Source organism: Mustela nivalis (genome assembly GCF_964662115.1).
Source record: "Mustela nivalis genome assembly, chromosome: 17".
NCBI lineage: Eukaryota > Metazoa > Chordata > Mammalia > Carnivora > Mustelidae > Mustela > Mustela nivalis.
The window spans coordinates 57361943-57380617 of NC_139036.1; the positions used below are offsets into that span (position 1 = coordinate 57361943).

Genomic DNA, 18675 nt, shown 5'->3' on the forward strand with positions numbered 1-18675 from the left:
TTTTTTTTTTTCTGTAGCGTTCTTCTGCTTTTAAGTTTGGAGAGTCCTCTCCCATTCAAAGCCAACTAAAGAATCACCCAAAATTTATTCTCAGTCTTTAATGTTTGGTTTACTTTGCTTCTGCTTTATTGTAGTTTTGCTTTAATATAGTTAACGAGTTACTCCGTCTGGAATTTATTTGTTAATCTGGTAAGGAGTGAAGTGCTAAGCTGATTTTTCCTCCCTAAATAGCTAACTAGTTATCCTAATACGGCGTATGGAAGGACGACTTTCCTCCACTCGTGAGTGAATCTGAAGATGGCGTCTGCTAGGACCGCACGGCCTCGAGGCTGCCTTCCAGCACTATCTCTTTTGGGTGGGGGGGAGGACACGGAAGTGAAGTGTGTCATCCACTTGGCTTCCAGTTGCTGGAGCCAAGAAATAGGATCAAGAAAAACAGTCGCCTCCTTCAAGGACCCAGATAAACATAGTGAATTGTATTCAAATGCAAAACAATCACCCCCTTGTTCCTGCTTGGGGCCGGGGGCTCCGACTAGGGTGAGGCTGGGAGCTGCTGGCTCCAGGCAGGGTAAATATTAACCGGATGCTGAGTTCCAGGGAGGAAAAGGGGGATTTAATGATCAGTATCCAATTTTCCATTGTAATACTGGTTGGTTTTAACACAATGTGACCTCAGCCAGCTTACTGAACACTGCAGCGTGCCAAGGTTTAATTACTTGTTGCAAAGTCAGGTAGAGAAGGATGAAGGGTGCACAGTGCTAGCGAGGGGACCAGAGCGCTTGGTTCCCGGGTGGTCCCGGTGCCCGGCCCAACTCACCGAATGCTCCTCTGAGTCAGACGTCTGGGACGAGATGATGGGGTTAAAGCTGGTTGGGGACAAGGGGCCCAATTTTTTCCTCATGGCCCGGATCTGAAGCAGCGCCCGGAAGGCTACAAGAAGGGAACAGATCATCAGGCCATCCTGATAACAGGAGTCAGGATGAACGGGAACCCCGGGAACCCCGGGCAGATACCACAGTTCCCCCTCCCAGGGGCGGGCAGTTTGCAGACCCTCCCAGCGGGTCTCGGCCTAGGGCTCTGGGACTCACGCAATCGGCAGATGGGACAGTTGTTGGCTTGGTAGCGCAGGGTGTCGGCACACGTGTTACACAAGCAGAGGTGACGACAGGGCAGAATCAAGGTGTCCCGGACATCTGAGAGACACACCACACACTCAGCACTGTTATCGCTTACTTCATCCTCAGCCACCTGTCCCGGGAGATAGAAACGTAGCCAGTGACACAAAGACATTCGTGTCCTCTCTGTTCTTTGCAAGCAGCTTGCCTGAAGAGCGGAGACAAGGGGCGAGAACCATATCCTACATTTACTTTGGACTTTCGCATGCGCATTCGCATACTGGGTTTCCCTTATTCTGGGAGCTGCTTCTCTCAAGCTGTCCTAGGGGGTCAGACTGTCGGGGCAGCGGTGTAAGGAGACCACACAGGGAAGGGCGGGGGGGGGGGGGCAGGAACACTGCAAGGGAGCCCGGTAATGGGTGGCCGGGGTTCTGCAGGGGAACTCATCCAAACCTGCCGAAGCTTTTCATTTCCAGAGCGATATAAGCATAAGCATCTGGAATGAGGAAGAAAATCCCCTCCTCGGACCAAACTGATTCCAGAGTTCAGCACACCGACTCCCTGGATCGGAGTTTCACCAAAGCGTTTCTCCCTCCGCCTCCCAGGAAAAGCACATTCAGAATGTGGGGTAGAACCTGCCTTAGAATCCTGTGTGTTGTACTTGTTTTCGATTCCGTAGATCTCCTGAAGGAGGTAGCTGACCCCATCTACCTGAAGAGCAAACAGCAAAGTTCAAGGGCAGGTTGACTGGACGGAGAGAAAGTGGGAACTCGTCCCTCAACCTTCGCTGGTAACCAGGGGCTACTGACTCACAATGAAAAAAATCAAAGGCCTAGACAAGTAAAGGGTGCTCTTATTTACTTACGTTTTCCCTCTGACAGGGAAACGAAAATCAAATGTTTAATCCACCCACCATTCTGCCCAAGAGGGAGCACAAAAGTTCACGAATGCAACACTAATTCGTGTACCGCAGCTCAAGGTTACAGACAGGAAAGCAGAGTTAAGAAGGGCAGAGACTAGCAAAAGGATGGAGCCTACGCATCAAAATTAAAGTGTTGGCTATGTAACAGACATGAAGTGCGGACATTTCAAAAATAAAGGGATGGGGGGGGGGCGTCTGGGTGGCGCAGTCAGGTAAGCACCTGATCAGAGACCTCTCAAGAGTTGGACGCTTAACCAACTGAGCCACCCTGGTGCTCTGTAAAGAAAGGAATCTTTTTTTTTTTTTTTTTAAAGATTTTATTTATTTATTTGACAGACAGAGATCACAAGGAGGCAGAGAGGCAGGCAGAGAGAGAGGAGGAAGCAGGCCCCCTGCTGAGCAGAGAGCCCGATGCGGGGCTGGATCCCAGGACCCTGGGATCATGACCTGAGCTGAAGGCAGAAGCTTTAACCCACTGAGCCACCCAGGCGCCCCAAGAAATAAATCTTTAACAATTTTATTATTTTTATTATTAAAGAATGGAACAGAGAAAGAAAGAGGAGAAACGGGCAAGGGGAGGAGTGGGAGGAAAACATGAGAAGAGAGACAGACAGACAGTAGGATCGTGAAGGGGAGACAACTGAGCCCCTGCACCTGCACAAGCCACCCCACCACCCGCATGGCCAAGGAGCCTTCTTGGCCCTAACCCTTAAAACCTCAACGTCAGGGGCACCTGGGTGGCTCAGTGGGTTAAGCCTCTGCCTTCAGCTCAGGTCATGGTCTCAGGGTCCTGGGATCGAGCCCCATATCAGACTCTCTGCTCAAAGGGGAGCCTGTTTCCTCCTCTCTCTCTCTCTGCCTGCCTGTCTCTCTGCCTAATTGTGATCTCTGTCAAATAAATAAATAAAATCTTAAAAAAAAAAAAAAAGGAAAATAGACAAATCATTTACCTTCAGTTACCCTAGCCTTTCTAGGCATCCTGGAGAACAAGGCCTCCCCATGAGCCAACTCACCAAGGCTTGGCCTTCCTAGGCAGTATCCTGGGCTCAGGATCTGTTTTCTCCTCTGCCTTTCAAAACTTGTTTCAACTTACTGATCGATTAAATTGGAAAGGATATTATCAACAAATTTATTATGTTCAGGTGTTACTGACTGCTATTGACCTCATGAAGAGGGGAGAACACTTAACCCCCAAGAATGAACAATATAGAATTCAGACCCTTACCACCCACCTGCAGGGAGTCCTGCCAATGCCCCGGACCCCATTCTCCCCTCCTCACTGACTCTGCTTCCACTTGGGCAAAAGTGGGGAAAAATAAAGTGCTGGGACCCAGTGGGGGTTAGGAGCAGACACACACATAACTTGCTGGTCATTCTGGGAAGGGGGCAGATGGCCAGTAAACTTGGGATTTAGAAAAGCAGTGGTGGGATGAATTAAGCCAAGGGCCCTAATTGGCTCTGAATTGGACCTTCAGCTTGGAATGTTTCTCACCCTGGCATTTTGAATAAAAGGAACTCTCCCGAAACCTAATGTCAAGAGACAAATCTTGTCCTTTCATTTCTTAAGTCCTTTGCTCAGATAACGGCCGCCTCAACACCCACAATTCTGGAACAATAAAGACGCCCCAAATCAGTATTCCTTTCAGGCCACCCAAGGAGTTTCTAACACACAAAAGTACTCCCTTTTTCACTTTTCTTTGATTAAAAAAGGGGGGGGCGGTGGGAGAGAAAGAAGGGTGCTTAGCAAAAGAGAAAAAAAGAGAAAGAGTGATCAAAAGGGTGTGGGGACACCAAGGAGCCCTGGCTGTCCAGTACTTACCACTTGTTTCTGTTTGAGGGGCTTGACGCAGAAAGTTCCATCTGTGTGCTGAAATGAAAGAGGACCGTTATGACCCGAAGGAGGGTGAGAAGGCACAGGTGTTCTTGGTTGCTGCCCTCGAGTATACACGTGTGGGATTACAGACGCTTCCCTCACACCCGCAGGGCCTTCCAAGTATCCAGTGTGACCTTTCCATTTTAAGAAGAGGAAACCGAGGGCTCAGAGCTGCAGGCCACGCGGCGAGTTGGTAGCAGGGCTGGCACTAGACCCAGGGGCAGCCCCCGGTGTGAGGCTCCTTTGGCTTGACCACAGCCTCTGAGCCGGACCCATCCTGCTGCAACTCAGGCAGCAGCAGACAGGGCAGCCCGAGACCCCACACGAAAGCCAGTTAAACGTAATAAAGCGAGGTCCCGTAAAGTTACTCACCTTTTCGAAAGTGCCCAGCAGTACATGGCAATGGCCAAAATACTCTGAAAAATAAGTAAGTAAATAAAGGCACATGGATGAGGAAGAAAGCACAACAACACACCTCGTGGGCCTTCTACCTTCTACCTCCCCCGATTCCCTGTGCCTGGCGAACCGCTGCTCCGGGCTGTGAGAAGGGGCACATTCTGTAATCCATGCTGCTCTCGCCCGCCTGAGGACCCAGGGACCCAGGGACCGCCTGCCCGGGCCCCACGGAGAGGGCCTGTGGCTCGTGCACCACCAAAGGGCAGCGTGTACAGTGGAAGAAGATAAAGGGGCCCGTACCGTCCCCTTCATCCACCACGGCGTGGACCACTAAAGGGTAAACTTCTCGGTCCAGATCAAAGCCAAGCTAAAGAGAAAGAAAAGGAAAGAAAAAAGGACTTAGCATGTTGAGATGACACAGTGTCCATCAGGGAGGGAGACGTCATCAAGAGGCATTAAGTCATCTGTGCTCTCGTTCCTCAACCTCGTGACCACCTGAGTCTGTCCTGTGGGAGGCCCCTGTCTCTTTCTAAAGCCTTGTAGCTATGACACCCTCTAACTTCGCAGGTTCCTTGCAGGTTCCTGGCTTTCTCCAAGTATCTGAGGTGAAGGGGCTCCTTTGGAACAGAAAAGTTAAGGGCGTTGGGTCTATCTTAAGGGTGTGAAGGAGTCACAGGGCTGAAGGACAGTGTGGTTTCCGAGCATCGGGGACAGGGGACCGGCCGGCTGTAGTCCGGATGAGGCCCTAGGTCCCTGTTCCTGCGCCTCCGCCCAGGAGCCTGCTGCCTGGTCCCAGAGCCACTCACCTCCTCCTCTGCCCACTGGGAGGGGTCCACGGTGTGGGAGGGCAGGCAGAACTGCTGGCAGACCCCGCGCTTGTAGTGCACCGTCTCCGACTGCAGGCTGTTGTCTTTGGGGATGTAGCTGTTGAGCAAAGAGCGAAAGTCAGTATCTGGCCCAGACGGAGGGACCGGTTCCTCTGTCCCACGCATGCCGGGTCTCAACATCAACAGGCTCTAGGGACAGAAGAGGAGAGGACAGAAAATATTTCCTTCAGTGTCTGTTTCCTTTGCTCCTGCTCGATCATGCCGCTAAACTTATCCATTCAACCCACCATCCCCAAAAAGGCAGCTTAATGGATGTTTAATAGCATCTTGATGACATAAAAGGTTCCGCTGCCCCTTGCCACGACACATGATGGCACAGTTTGAAGGGAAAAGGTGAAAAGGTGGAGGCTCTAGAAAAGAAAACCCAAATTCAGGAGCCAGATTTCACCTCGTGGTAGAAGAAGATTTTCTTCCATGGGCGAGTGGGGGACGTGGACCCTCGCCCGTCTGGGGAGGACGCGGCTCACCTGGTCTCTTGTTCTCACCTGGCAATCCCATTCTGGAACTCTTCCGTGGCTTGGTAGTAGATGGTGATGGCCACCCGGGCGTCCGTGTCGAAGGTGAACTCCACGTTGTAGTGGACCTTAGCCCCGCCGGCCTCTTCTCCAGCGGTCTTCACCTCCTCCGCACACCTGGGAGACCACAAAGACTCAGCACTTTGCCGAGAGCAAATCAGTATTTTTAAATACACACACACACAGACACAGACACACACAGACACACAGAGACACACACACAGACACGCACACATGTGTATTTAAACTTACTACGTTATGAGCTTCTCTCCATGGTCATAAACTTAACGCCCACGTCTTCATTCTGAACAACGGCTGAGTTCCTCAAGACCACTACGGGGGGGCATTTTGGTAGTGCTACCGTGAACACTTGGGCATTGGCCAGACCCCCTTTTGTTTTGTTTTGTTTTGACTGTAATCAAAGTTTCTACTCACATAGTTTCCACAAGGCTTGTCACAAAAGCAGCAGGCCCCACCCGTCCCCCTCCTCCTATTCAGAGACCATCTCTACCTCTTCCAGCTGACCATTTTGGCATTCACTGTGTGTTCCTACAGAACATGCTTGTGTGATTCTTGACTTCAGTTTCAGGTGTAATCCGTGGACCTCCTACCACGGGAGCCAGGATTTCCTTCTCTTCCCTTAAGCGGCCCCATAGGAGGACGCCCCCTGCCCCCAAGTGTGTACTTCATGATTCCGGGAGCTCAGCACCTTTGTGTCTGCATTACTGGGTTTATATTAACATGATCAGCTTAGCCACAGAGTGGTCACTGATTGTCTTTCCCTGCGCCAGTTTTTCTTGGAGTCTGGGCTCATTTCCTGCTTCAGTGGCTCAGTGTCCTGTGTCCTTTTCCCTCACCCACACCCCAGTCCTCTGCTGGCTGGTTACATGTCTCTCTCCACGTTCAAAAGCACCAAGCGCTTCGTGCATTTTGTCTTCTCGAGATGCTCTCTGGACCCCAGGCGCTCTGAGCCTGCACACAGCCTCTCAGAACCAGCCTCCCCCATGACCCTGGGGAGGGCCCGCCACCTCTTTCCCACATCTCCTGCCTTCTTCCTCCGGGTACGCCTGCCCTGCGGCAGGGCTCCTCTTCCACTAGCCTCCTGGAAAAGGATGTGTTGGAGGGATCCACTCCTTGAGAGATTTTACTCTCCAGTCACACTGCATTGAAAGTCTGGTTGAATAAGGAGTTCTAGGGTATAAATAACTTCTAAAAAAGACATTTGGAGCATTGGCGCATGATCTCTCAGCTTCTGGCGTTGCTCCCAAGAGGATCCTGTTTTCCTCTGATGTCGGATCTCTGCCTTACCACCCACTGGGCTGGGCGCTCCAGGGGTCCCTGCCATTTGGAAACTCAGGCCCTCTGGTTTTGGGAAGTTTTCTTAACTTCTTCAGTCGTTGATGGTGATCTCCTTCCTTCTATATTCTCTCTTCCCTTTCCAGAACCATTAGTTGCATGGGGGACCTCTATTCTTTGTATCTTTCCTCTTTTATGTATCTCAACCTTTTGGTCCCACTTTCTGGACTATTTCGACTTTTCCTCTTCTGTTTCATTGGCTTTTTCATTTCGGCTACTACGTTTTTAATTTCTGAGTCTTTTTTTTTTTTTTTCCTGTTGGTTTGTTCTGCCCGTCTTTCATATTATAGGCATTCCTATGCATCTAAGAATCTTTGGTTGTCTGCTCCTATTTAAGACATTTAAAACCCCAGAGGCGCCTGGGTGGGTCAGTTAGTTAAGCATCTGCCTTTGGCTTAGGTCACGACCCTGGGGTCTTGGGACAGAGCCCCACGTCAGGCTCCCTGATCAGCGGGGAGCCAACTTCTCCCTCTCCCTCTCCTGCTGCTTATGTTCTGTCAAATAAATAAATAAAATCTTAGGGACGCCTGGGTGGCTCAGTTGGTTAAGCAGCTGCCTTTGGCTCAGGTCATGATCCCAGCGTCCTGGGATGGAGTCCCACATCGGGCTCCTTGCTCAGCAGGGAGCCTGCTTCTCCCTCTGCCTCTGCCTGCCATTCTGTCTGCCTGTGCTCGCTATCTCCCCTCTCTCTCTCTGACAAATAAATAAAATCTTAAAAAAAAAAAAAAAAAAAAGACCACTGATTGGAACTCTGAGTACATGGTGTGGTTTGGAGACCCTGGGCTTCCCCAGGGCCCGATCTGGGTCTTTGGAAGAATCTCCAAAGCCATTCTCTTTGGTCTTCCTGTCCGGGAGGGTCCTACTCCTCAGAGACAGTGTTCCTCTCTTTGGACAAGGGCCTAGGGGCAGAAGATGTGAGAGGGGCAGGCTGGAGGGTTCAACATCCAGGTTCCTAAATTCACTTAACCCCCATTTTTAGTGCTGAGCTCAACCTTAGCTCTGCCGGGGTCCCCTAAGTCCAGAGTCTGTGTTTTAACTTTTCCACTGAGAATCGGCTGCCAGCCTTGGGCCGGGGTGTGGGGAGGGAAGCTCTGGCTGTGCAGCATAAGGGAGCGGATCTGATGGCCCCTTCAGCAGGCTTCCCACCAATCGTCTTCATTTTCGCCTTCCACCTCGGTGTCCAGAGCTCCTGGTACCGCCAGTTCCTGAGCCCTTGGGGGTAACAGTTAAGTGGGTGATTATCAGCTTTTCCGTCTGCTCACTCAGGATTCTCACCTCCTCGGCCTGCTAAGTTATTTAACACTTGCCTTTGTTCTCATCCCTACACCACACTGCTGGCGTTCCTTTCTCATCCCCCCAGTCCTTCTGGATTAATCCTTTTAAACAATGCTCTTACTGGCAGGTTTTGACTGGAAGCAAAAGATGTTCAATCATCCATCTTTCCCTGGAAGTCTGTGACTCAGAATCTACCCTATTCCCGTAATCTCGGAAAAAAGAGCAAGAACACACTTCAGTCTAACTGTTATGGAAGAGCAGGTGTTTTCTCTCCCATTATCTTTTGAACCTTGACAACAGCCATGAAAGGTGTCTCTCCCGGTGGGAAGCCTGAAGTTGGAGGACGAGTGTGACCGCGGTGCTCGCGGGCGGCTGGGAAGAGTTGGGAAGCAGGCTGGTCTTCGGCTTCCAGGCAGGCGGGTTCAGCGAGGGCCTCCCAGCGCGGCACTTGCTGGAGCCCCGGCGCTTGAGCCACAGCCACGTGTGAGGAGAGAGAAACAAGGCGCAGTCTGGCCTCGGGAGCCTCAATCCATTCTGCTGCCGCGGGGCCCCCCAAGGGAGGGCGAAGGGCCCCAGGGAGGGCGCGGCCCAGCTGCGGGCAGCTCCCCGGCAGAGCACCTCCCTCCACGGCTGCCTGGTCCCCAGGGCGGACTCCAGGGCTGGGGGAATAGTTGGGGAAGCAGTCAAAACTTCAGGGACAAATGAAATATAAAAATGAAGATCGAAGGACAGACAGTAAATTAGCGGTTGCTTAGGTCCGGAAGAGGGTTTCGGGGGACGTGTGGACTCACCCCCAGTGAGCTCAGGGTCTCTTCTGTTCTAAAATTCAACAGTAGTGATGATCGCACAACTCTGAATATACTAAAGACCACTGGACAGTACACTTCAAAGGGCGAATGGTACAGCATGTGAGGTATACCTTCATGAAGTTATATTAAAACAATTATCTGAGAGGAATAAACTTCCTAATACTAACAGGACTGACATCTTCCTTGCCCATTTAGAGAAATCTGGGACCTGTGATTTGCCCTTACCAAATCTGTCTTCCCAGGGCACCAGAGAGCGCCTCAGCAGGCTGGCCTGCTACTCGGAGCAACAGGGTCAAAATTACACTGTCTTAGGGATGGCACAGAGAAGGCAAATGTTGACGAGAATTAATACCGATGACGATTTAACCAATCAGCACTACGAGTTCCTCAGAGGGAGGACACAGGAGATGACGAGTAAATGTAAGCAGTAAAACAAGGATTTTCTATTCCAACCTCAAATATCCCATTTTCCCCTAGGCTTGCTGAAGCAGCTGCAAAATTCAGTTTTTCCTTCAATAATTCTTTTAAAAAAAAAATCGTAAAACAAGGATAATAAGGACTGCTTCCAGGAAAGGAACAAGTCCTCCACAAACACAGAGGCCAAGTTCTGAACAATCTGGATGCGGGGAGACCTAATCTCCGTGGACGGGGACTGCTCCGTCACTGCCGGGGGAGGGGTACACGTTCCTAAGCCCTGCGGGGATCAGACTCTGCATCTGGCAGAAACTGCTTCCTAAGTCTCTGGGGGGAGTTGGCTGTGCTGCCCCTAGAACCTGGGTGAGCCCCCCCCCTCCCCGCCCCGGGGAACTTACTTTACGAGTCTCAGCGTGTCCTTCCGGATGTTGACCAGGCTTCTCAGAGTCTTCACGGGCTCTTGGGGAGGCGGGGCAGCGTAAGGAAACTGTCAGAAACAAAGTGGGAGGAGGCAGTGTGTTTAGAGAGATGGGTAACTGTCCCCCACTGGCACAAAGCTTCAGGGCTGACAAAGAACCGCCTTTCAAGGTGAGACAGGAAGGCACAACTCTCCTAATTAAGCGACGACACCGAGACCCGACATGTTAAGTGAACTTGCTCAAGGTCATGGCCAGTGGGCGAACGGGGATTCGGTTTGGCATCAAAAGGCCTAGGTTTATCTGCTTTTTCCACTGTAGGCAGCTTATTTGAGTCAGCATTCAAAATGTGGATAGCTAATAAAAACTCCTACTGAAGTTCCAAATACCAAAGGACACACTGTGGCCGAGTTAATCACAAAAGGCTTTTCCATCTGACCTGAGACAACAGGGAGCCAGACCTGCAAGGTTTTTTCCTTCCGTGAAGCCACATGGTGTCTTCGGCATTTAGGAACTGCAAATAAAAGAGAACCCCATCCTGTGTACAGAGCCGAGGCTGCAAACAGTGAAGAACAAATTCCCCCCCCCGCAGCTGGTTATATAAAGCAGAGTTCTTGAACATGGGAGCCAAGAGCTATTTTGGGGTCATCAAAGGTTGATGATTGTCTGTCATTTACCTTCCACTTTCACTCTTTCCCCATTGGGATGGGGAGTTGTGGATGATGAAATTGAGATACGGAGAGGGATACAGTACAAGACTTAAGTGGAGTTTGCTTTCAGACAATTAAGAATGATTTTTAAACGCTGTCAGTATTGTTCTAGTGTTATCTGGACAATAAACATTTTTTAAATTTTTTATTTTATTTTTATTTATTTATTTTAATATTTTATTTATTTATTTGACAGACAGAGATCACAAGTAGGTAGAGAGGCAGGCAGAGAGAGGGGGAAGCAGGCTCCCCACCAAGCAGAGAGCCCGATGTGGGACTCGATCCCAGGACCCCGAGACCATGATCTGAGCTGAAGGCAGAGGCCTAACCCACTGAGCCATCCAGGTGCCCTGGACAATAAACATTTTTTACACAAAATTCCGAGAAAACCCACCGGCCAGTCTTTGTAGCGCGGCGAAACTGTAGTATTCCTAGTTCTGTAGTATTCCTACCTCCTAGCGTTGGGATCAGAAATAGGACACCCACATGATCCCCTAACTGTACCTTCACAGATTTTTGCTGAATGTGGTTCTTTTTCTTGGGAAACATAATTTAACCTAAGGTACATCTGATTTTATGTGTTCAGTATGATTGTTGGTAATTCACTTGCATGAATGAGATGCTGAAGTAAACACATTTAGTCTCCCTTACGCGTGTTTAGGTCACCCACTTTGCGGGTATTATACAGCAATACTGACCTTATTCATTGATACACTACACGTATATTCTTTTAAAATATTAGGACTGTTCGTTTTTCTAATTACAAAGTAATACAAGTTCAAGCAGAAAGTTTGAAAAACACACAAAATATAAAATTGGCTACAATTTCACCACTTGGCAACACTAAGGTTAACTCTGTAGGATGTGTCTCTGCAGACAGGCGTCCATCCTCGCATCCAGCCATCTACTCCCCTACCCTCCTCTGTGTCTAGGCACAGTTTCAAACTGTGCCCACTGTTTTATTCTCGTTTTCACTTAGAAAGATGTGGTAAATGTTTCAAAAGTCTATAATCAGACAACGTTATTACTGCATTGGAGAAAGGGACATTGTTTATTTAATCAGTTTCATAGTATTCAATGTTTTCCATTGGCTTTATACTTGTTTTCTTCTTTTTTTGCCGATACAGATGTTGTGGTGAGTGCCTTGTTCCTCCATTTCTGCGTGCTTGTTTGATTACTTCCTTAGGACAAATTCCTAGAAGTGGAATTACTGGATCAAAGAGTAAGCATATTTTTAAGACTTTAAAAAATATTTTGCCAAATTGTTCTCCAGAAAGCTGATTCCAACGTTGCTCTCCCACTGGCAGCATATGAGGAGGCTTTTCTATAGGAAAGCTGCAATTTCTAGTTCAGATCCTATCTGTGACCCGTTTTCCCCACCCCCCACTTTCCTAGGCTGTCACACTAAAGGAATTTAAAACAATTTTAAAATAAGCTTAAGCAAAAAGTAATTAGGCAAGAAAATCCGACACAAATGCTAGTCTATTCTAAAGCCAAAATAAATGACTTTGGGATTAAAATTTTTTTCTGGAGTAGCAAAGTTAATCATACTCATTTACACAGGTACTTGGGAGTTACCCATAAATCCTACCTGAGTTTAAAAAAAAGAAAAGATGATTCTTCTTTCATTCTTTACCCTTCCCCGCCCCCCAAAAAAGAAAAACAAAAGGAAAGGGAAAAAGAAAGACGAGAGTTCTTCATCTTCTACTTGGAGTAATCCTGGAGCTCCCATTCTCTGTCAGAAAGGTACTGGACCTTGAAGGTCTGGTCCATTAGTCTCTGAGCAGATCAAACTTCATTCCTTGTGCACTAGTCTTTACCTAAAGCCTGTTCATCACTGAAAAGTGAAACAGAATTCTAGAAACTGCATGTAGATATCCTTCATGAGGCTGTTCAGTTCCTGTAGCCCAGAACAGTGTCTGAGAAACGGGAAGGCACTCCATAAGGCCATCTTGAGCTTGAGGCAAGAAGTCAGGATTGACCTTACACAAGGCCTGGCAGTCTTCCTCCACCCGTGGGCCTGGGGGTGGCATGTTTTGTACAAGATCGAAAAGGCCATTTCTTCCCCCTGACTGGCCTAGTTGTGTCGGAATACTTGTATCTGGGAGAAAAAAACTCTGTTTGGTCCTTCCTTGTCACCACTCATTCTCTAACTTGGCGGATGCTTACTGAGTATCTATGACGTGCCAGGATCAGGCTGGGTTCTTTAGTTACGTACTTCTTCATCTTACTTTAACTGTGATAAAATACCCATAACATGTTCACCTTCAGCATGTTAAGCGCACAGTTCTGCGGCCTGCTGTATTTACAGGTCATGCTACCATCACCATTCTCCACCTCCAGTTTCTTTTTTTTTTAATTTTTTTTTTTAAGATTTATTTATTTGACAGAGATCACAAATAGGCAGAGAGGCAGGCAGAGAGAGTGGGGGAAGCAGGCTCCCTGCTGAGCAGAGAGCCCGATGCGGGGCTCAATCCCAGGACCCCGAGATCACAACCAGAGCCGAAGGCAGAGGCTCAACCCACTGAGCCACCCAGGCACCCCACAACCTTCAGATTAAATACATTCTTCTTTGGGGTGCCTGAGTGGCCCAGTTGGTGAAGCATCTGCCTTTGGATCAGGTCACAATTGCAGGATCCTGGGATCGAGCCCCATGTCCAGCTCCCTGCTCAGCGAGGGAGTCTGCTTCTCCCTCTCCCTCTGCCCCTGCTCGTGCTCGTGTGCACCCTCTCTCTCTCAAATAAATAAAATCTTTTTAAGAATAAAAATAAATTTAAGAAATACATTCTTATTTAATATGTTCAACACTAAGAGACATGTTTGCCGTGCACACCAGACTGTCAGGTCCTCGAGGAGCTCGAAAATGGGTTGGTTGATTAGATAAACGAAGAATGTCAGGACTGACATCCTCATTTTTCAGACAAAAAAATGATTCTAAAGATTTGTGTAATTACTGGAGATCGGGGCTAAAGAGTGGCAGCGTCAGGATTGGAACCCAGAACCGGGAATTGACTCCAAAGTCATGGCTTTCCGCCATGGCAGCTGCCTCAGCTCGTGCAGGGGACGCTGCTCTGATCCCGCGAGTTCTCCAGGAGCCTGAGCACAGTGCAGAGAGTCTGACACTTAAACACTCACTGCAAAAGATACCAAATCCTGTTCAGGTTCTGGAAGCCAGTCACAACTCCGGATTATATCCTTATGCTTAGCCAGCAGTTCAGACAAAAGCATACCTAATACCGTACTCCTTTCACATTTTAACTGGAGTATCTAAGGTCTTAGAGAAAAGCTTTCTTGGAGCACAGCAGGACAAAACCCTTTCGTTTGTAAGATCTAAGAGCACCGGCAGAAGACACGAACGTACGTTCAGGGTACACTGGTGCCAGAGAGCACTGACAGCAGCAGAAGCGGCCGTGGCTCACCTCCTGCCGAGCTGCTCAAAAGCGTGGCACTGATAGATATTTCTAGAACACAGTGGTTTCTCCGCGAAACTCTGTTTAAAGAACAAAGATGCGTACCCATCCATTCAACACCCGCACTTTGCCCTGAGTTCCGCGCCGCGGCTGGGATTCAGTGAGGGCGCAGGCCCCCTCTCTTGGTTCTGTCTGTAAGGGCCCGGAGCTGCCATAGTTTGTATCTGGGCCATCACCCTCCCAGGACTGGCTTGCTGTGTCTGTACTGAAATTAGCCCAAGTCTCAGAATCATTTAAATCCTGAACACCTCAAGTCCAGGACAGGAGTATACTACAGGCTCAGCCAAATGCATTCCTTCAATGGGCCCCAGGGGACTGCCCATCCAGGTTCTGCCTGAACACTGAGCAAGTAAGTTCCTCTTAGGCCTTTTATCCCAGTGTTCATCCGTTTCCTGTTACACTTGCGTGACACTGGCCAAGTGCCACCTAGTGGCCAAATGAGGAACTGCACGTTGAGACTGAACGGAAGGTGAGAGGCTGAACTAGTGTGTGTGTGTGTGTGTGCACATGTATCAAACATGTAGCCTAGATTTAAAAAAAAAAAAAGAATTTATTTATTTATTTGTCAGAGGGAGAGAGAGAGAGTGAGCCGGGGGAGCATCAGGTAAAGGGACAGGGAGAAGCAAGCTTCCCATCGAGCAGAGAGCCTAATGCAGAGCCTGATCCCAAGACCCTGGCACCATGACCTGAGCCGAAGGCAGACACTTAACCCACTGAGCCACCCAGGTGCCCCGTCCTAGATTTTTTAAACCATTCTAATTTCAGATATTTTGTTAAACCACCCCAATAGATGCACTCAGATTTTGTTGTAGAAAATATGATCACAATGCCTATGAGGTTATAAAGTATCTTATTTTGGCTGTAAATTATTTGACAATTCCCAGTAATCTATAAAAAGGACTACAGTCATTCAGAAAAATAACTAACTTCAATAAAAAGTTTTGGGGACACCTGGGTGGCTCAGTTGGTTAAGCAGCTGCCTTCGGCTCAGGTCATGATCCCAGCGTCCTGGGATCGAGTCCCACATCGGGCTCCTTGCTCCACAGGGAGGCTGCTTCTCCCTCTGACTCTGCCTTGCACTCTGTCTGCCTGTGCTTGCTCTCTCTCTCTCTCTCTGACAAATAAATAAATAAAATCTTAAAAAAAAATAAAAAATAAAAAGTATTGTTTTTTTTTAAATAAAAACATAATTCAGGGCACCAGGGTGGCTCAGTGGGTTAAAGCCTCTGCCTTCGACTCAGGTTATGGTCCCAGAGTCCTGGGATCGAGCCCCGCATCAGGCTCCCTGCTCCTTGAAGAGCCTTCATTCTCCCTCTCCCTCTGCCTGCCATTCTGCCTACTTGTACTCTCTCTCTGTCAAATAAGTAAATAAAATCTTTTTTTAAAAAAAACACATAATTTGCTAACATTTTCCATTGGCTTCAGGCAGGGTCATATACACATGGCAGCCCAGATATGGCCACTGGAGGCTCCTTCAGTTGGCTACTCTGTCCTTTGCGATGCCTCCATCATTTTGAGAGCACGTCCTTACTTTCTAGGGCCACAAGATATTCCAGGTTAATCTCTTGTTTTTCTCCATACCTGGAACTGATCGTGTCTCCAAAGAGCCCGGGTTGTTTTTAGAGAAGTCTACTTCTTACCATTCTGTACTCACTAATCTTTCACTAATGAACACTTGATCTGTTTCTAGTTTTCACTATCATAAACAATGATGCCATGAACATTCCTTGAAAGGAATCTTAATAGGAAAAAAGGCCGAAAAATGGGGGGAGGGAAGGGTGGAGGAGAAAAACAAATTAAAATGCACTAATTCAGTTTTTATTTTGGAAAGAAAATGCTCCAAATGCCAAAACCCTGCTTCCAAAGAGAAAGGAGATCATTTTAGACAATCTATAATTAAAATAGAAAAGTACTCATTTTATATATTAGCAGATATGTAATATTTGTGCCAAAGAATCAAATAATAGTTACTATGGAAACCAACATCTGGGGTCGTATGAATAACTCATTTACAGCACTACATGAATGCTTTCTTTTATAGATTATAGGGCTTTTATATTTAAATTTCACTTCCTTTTCATTTGGTGTCTGCTTATTTTCTCAGTTTTCTCTACTTCCCCTCTTCTCAGATGTGTAGTGTGTCCAAGACTTACCAGTGGGTATTTTTAGACTGGTGATGCTTTAGAACATTTTCTTAAATCAGCGTCAGGGGAGAACAGTTTAGTCTTGGCTTGAACGCTGTGAAATGAATACAAATTTGCCTATTTAACCAGCTGCAGCCCTGAGACAGACTGTATTGTGCCTGCTGTAGACCAGAACGTCAAATGTGCTATATTTACAGCAGTAAAACCCCTTTTCACTGATTTCTCATCCAATCCTCGTGGGGAGTCAATCACCAGTGTAGAAAGACCAGTGATCACAAAGCTGACAACATGCAAGACACTCCTCTCACGTATATCAAAGATGGGAGGGAAACACTAATAGGGTGTCACAAGATGACCTTAACACAAAGATGCTCGGCGTCCAGGTTTGGTTACCAAAGGAATCAATCCAAGAAGGCAGTCTATTTATAGTGTGTTAACTCCTCCGCAAGGTCCCCTGGCAGGAAGCCCACAGGACCAATGTCATGGCGATGTGACATCACATCTAATGTTGACCTTTTCCAAAATATTTATACCCTATGATGAGATTATTCTTAATTAACCAATCCTCTCCAATCACCCTAATAGGTGATAAAAAAAAAAAAGCATGAAAAATCCATTGCAGAGTAAAGCACCCACCATAAAATCACACAGATCTGGGTCAATGACCATTGCTGTGTACTGCTTTGGTGACAACTGAAACCTACTTGACTTTCAGTTCCCCACTGATAGAAAGCTCTCGCCAAGACACTCCGCCCTCCCCCCCCCCAACAGGACCCAGATAAAGCCCAACCCACTCATTCTGTGCTTCTAAAATAAAAGTACCTTTCTGAAGATGAGCTGTTTTTAGATAGAAAGGATTTTGCTTGACACCAGAGAATTTTAAGGGAGGGGGTTATAATTTTCCCCCTTCTAAAAGGGAAAATAGAAGTGCTTTTATTAAAGTGGCACAGTCATCTTTTCCCTCTGGGAAGTTGGTAAATAATGACTAATGGTCAGAGAAACGACTCCTTTCAGACAAGCACTCCATTCTGAACGCCTGACTTCCAGATTTCATCTGGTCGAAAGACTCATAACCTAGCTCACAAGTAAGAATCCACTTTTAAGTGAGAGATCTCTCTCAGAAAGAGAGTCTCTTTCTGAGACTAAAAATAGCCAGGTACAATGGATATATAAAGAATGTGCCCAGAGAGACAGGCACCGGTATTAGTCAAAATAGGTATTTTAAAACATAGCACACATATATTTTTTTCCTGTCCCCAAAGAAGTGTATGAATGTCACCGAGTGTTAGTTTTCCAGTCATTTTTCAACAGGCCAATTACTAAGATGGGCAAGAAGAACAAAGGCTTCTTCATTCCTTATTTCAAAAACAAAAAACTGTAAGCTGGTCTTCAAGTTAAAGGGGTCCTTCTGTGCCCCCACTGAAATATACTGACTCTAACAGGACATAAATAAGGTCTAAGATTAATTATAAGAGTTGTCAAGTCTCCTCTCATATTCCTGGAGAGAAAATACGCTCTGGCTTGAGAAAAAGGACAACATATGAAATGCAGAACTAGGTACATTTACAAGCCAATCAATGACAGGTTCTCAGCCCTGGTGAGGCCTGGTGAGTCTGGCGAGGCTACCGATTTGCCGATACAGCCCTAGGAAGAAAGCGGTTACTCTGAGTCAGTAACCCTACTGAGTAACAATAAAATAAGTAACCCTTATTTTCTTCAGCTAACCTTGAGATTTGGAAACCCCATATAATGAGCATATAATAAAAACCTATGGCGTATGTCTGGGTAACTTTAATTTCTAAGTTATTAATATTATGATCTGGATTCTGCAGCTAATTTAACAAGGTGACATTTGCTCCACTCTGCCCTGCTAAACTTCTAGAAGTTTTGAGAGCTCTGTCTATTCTTCAGCCAGCTTTAACAGCAGCGACTACCCAAGGTTATAGAACCCAACTGAACTACCTAACTTGGCTCATACGAAAGCCTTAGCTCATTTAAGTGTTACATATAGTGAAATCTAGCAGCTAGAACTATAACCTTTATAGGCTGAATACAGAAGGTAAATCTCAGAGACAAAATGCACTCCAGCTCCAAGGTCGACTTTTGTCACTGGCTTCCCTCTCATTCTGTGTTCCAACCCATCCCTTCCTTGGCCTCCTACTTGAGATCTCTGCCTCTCTCCATGTCTGTCCCCTGTCCCTTCTCACTCCATGTCTGTCCCCTGTCCCCTCTCGGCCCATTCTTGCAAATCTCCACTTCTTCAGCTACATCCTTTAAAATCTCCAATTTTCCCTCTTCTCAGCAACTGTGTCTCTAGGGCTCTTCCTCTTTTTACTGATTTCCCCCGAGCTATCAAGACCCTGATCTTCTGAT

The 18675-nt window shown here is 47.4% G+C and overlaps 1 protein-coding gene across 5 annotated transcripts in view; it reads right to left on the reverse strand.

The window, feature by feature from the left end:
- The window catches only part of RNF157 (ring finger protein 157), an 80569-nt gene that overhangs the window by 17446 nt on the left and 44448 nt on the right, over positions 1–18675 (reverse strand). For all 5 annotated transcript variants that reach the window (XR_014304445.1, XM_082705229.1, XM_082705227.1 and 2 more), the window contains exons 3-11: positions 9961–10049; positions 5679–5825; positions 5113–5230; positions 4607–4673; positions 4283–4326; positions 3857–3904; positions 1755–1826; positions 1089–1248; positions 818–930 (exon numbers count right to left, since the gene is read on the reverse strand). Coding sequence is in view for 4 of the 5 variants with exons in the window: in XM_082705229.1 (XP_082561355.1) it covers positions 818–930; positions 1089–1248; positions 1755–1826; positions 3857–3904; positions 4283–4326; positions 4607–4673; positions 5113–5230; positions 5679–5825; positions 9961–10049 (858 nt within the window). In the remaining variant the exon portion in view is untranslated. The remainder of the gene's footprint in view (positions 1–817; positions 931–1088; positions 1249–1754; positions 1827–3856; positions 3905–4282; positions 4327–4606; positions 4674–5112; positions 5231–5678; positions 5826–9960; positions 10050–18675) is intronic.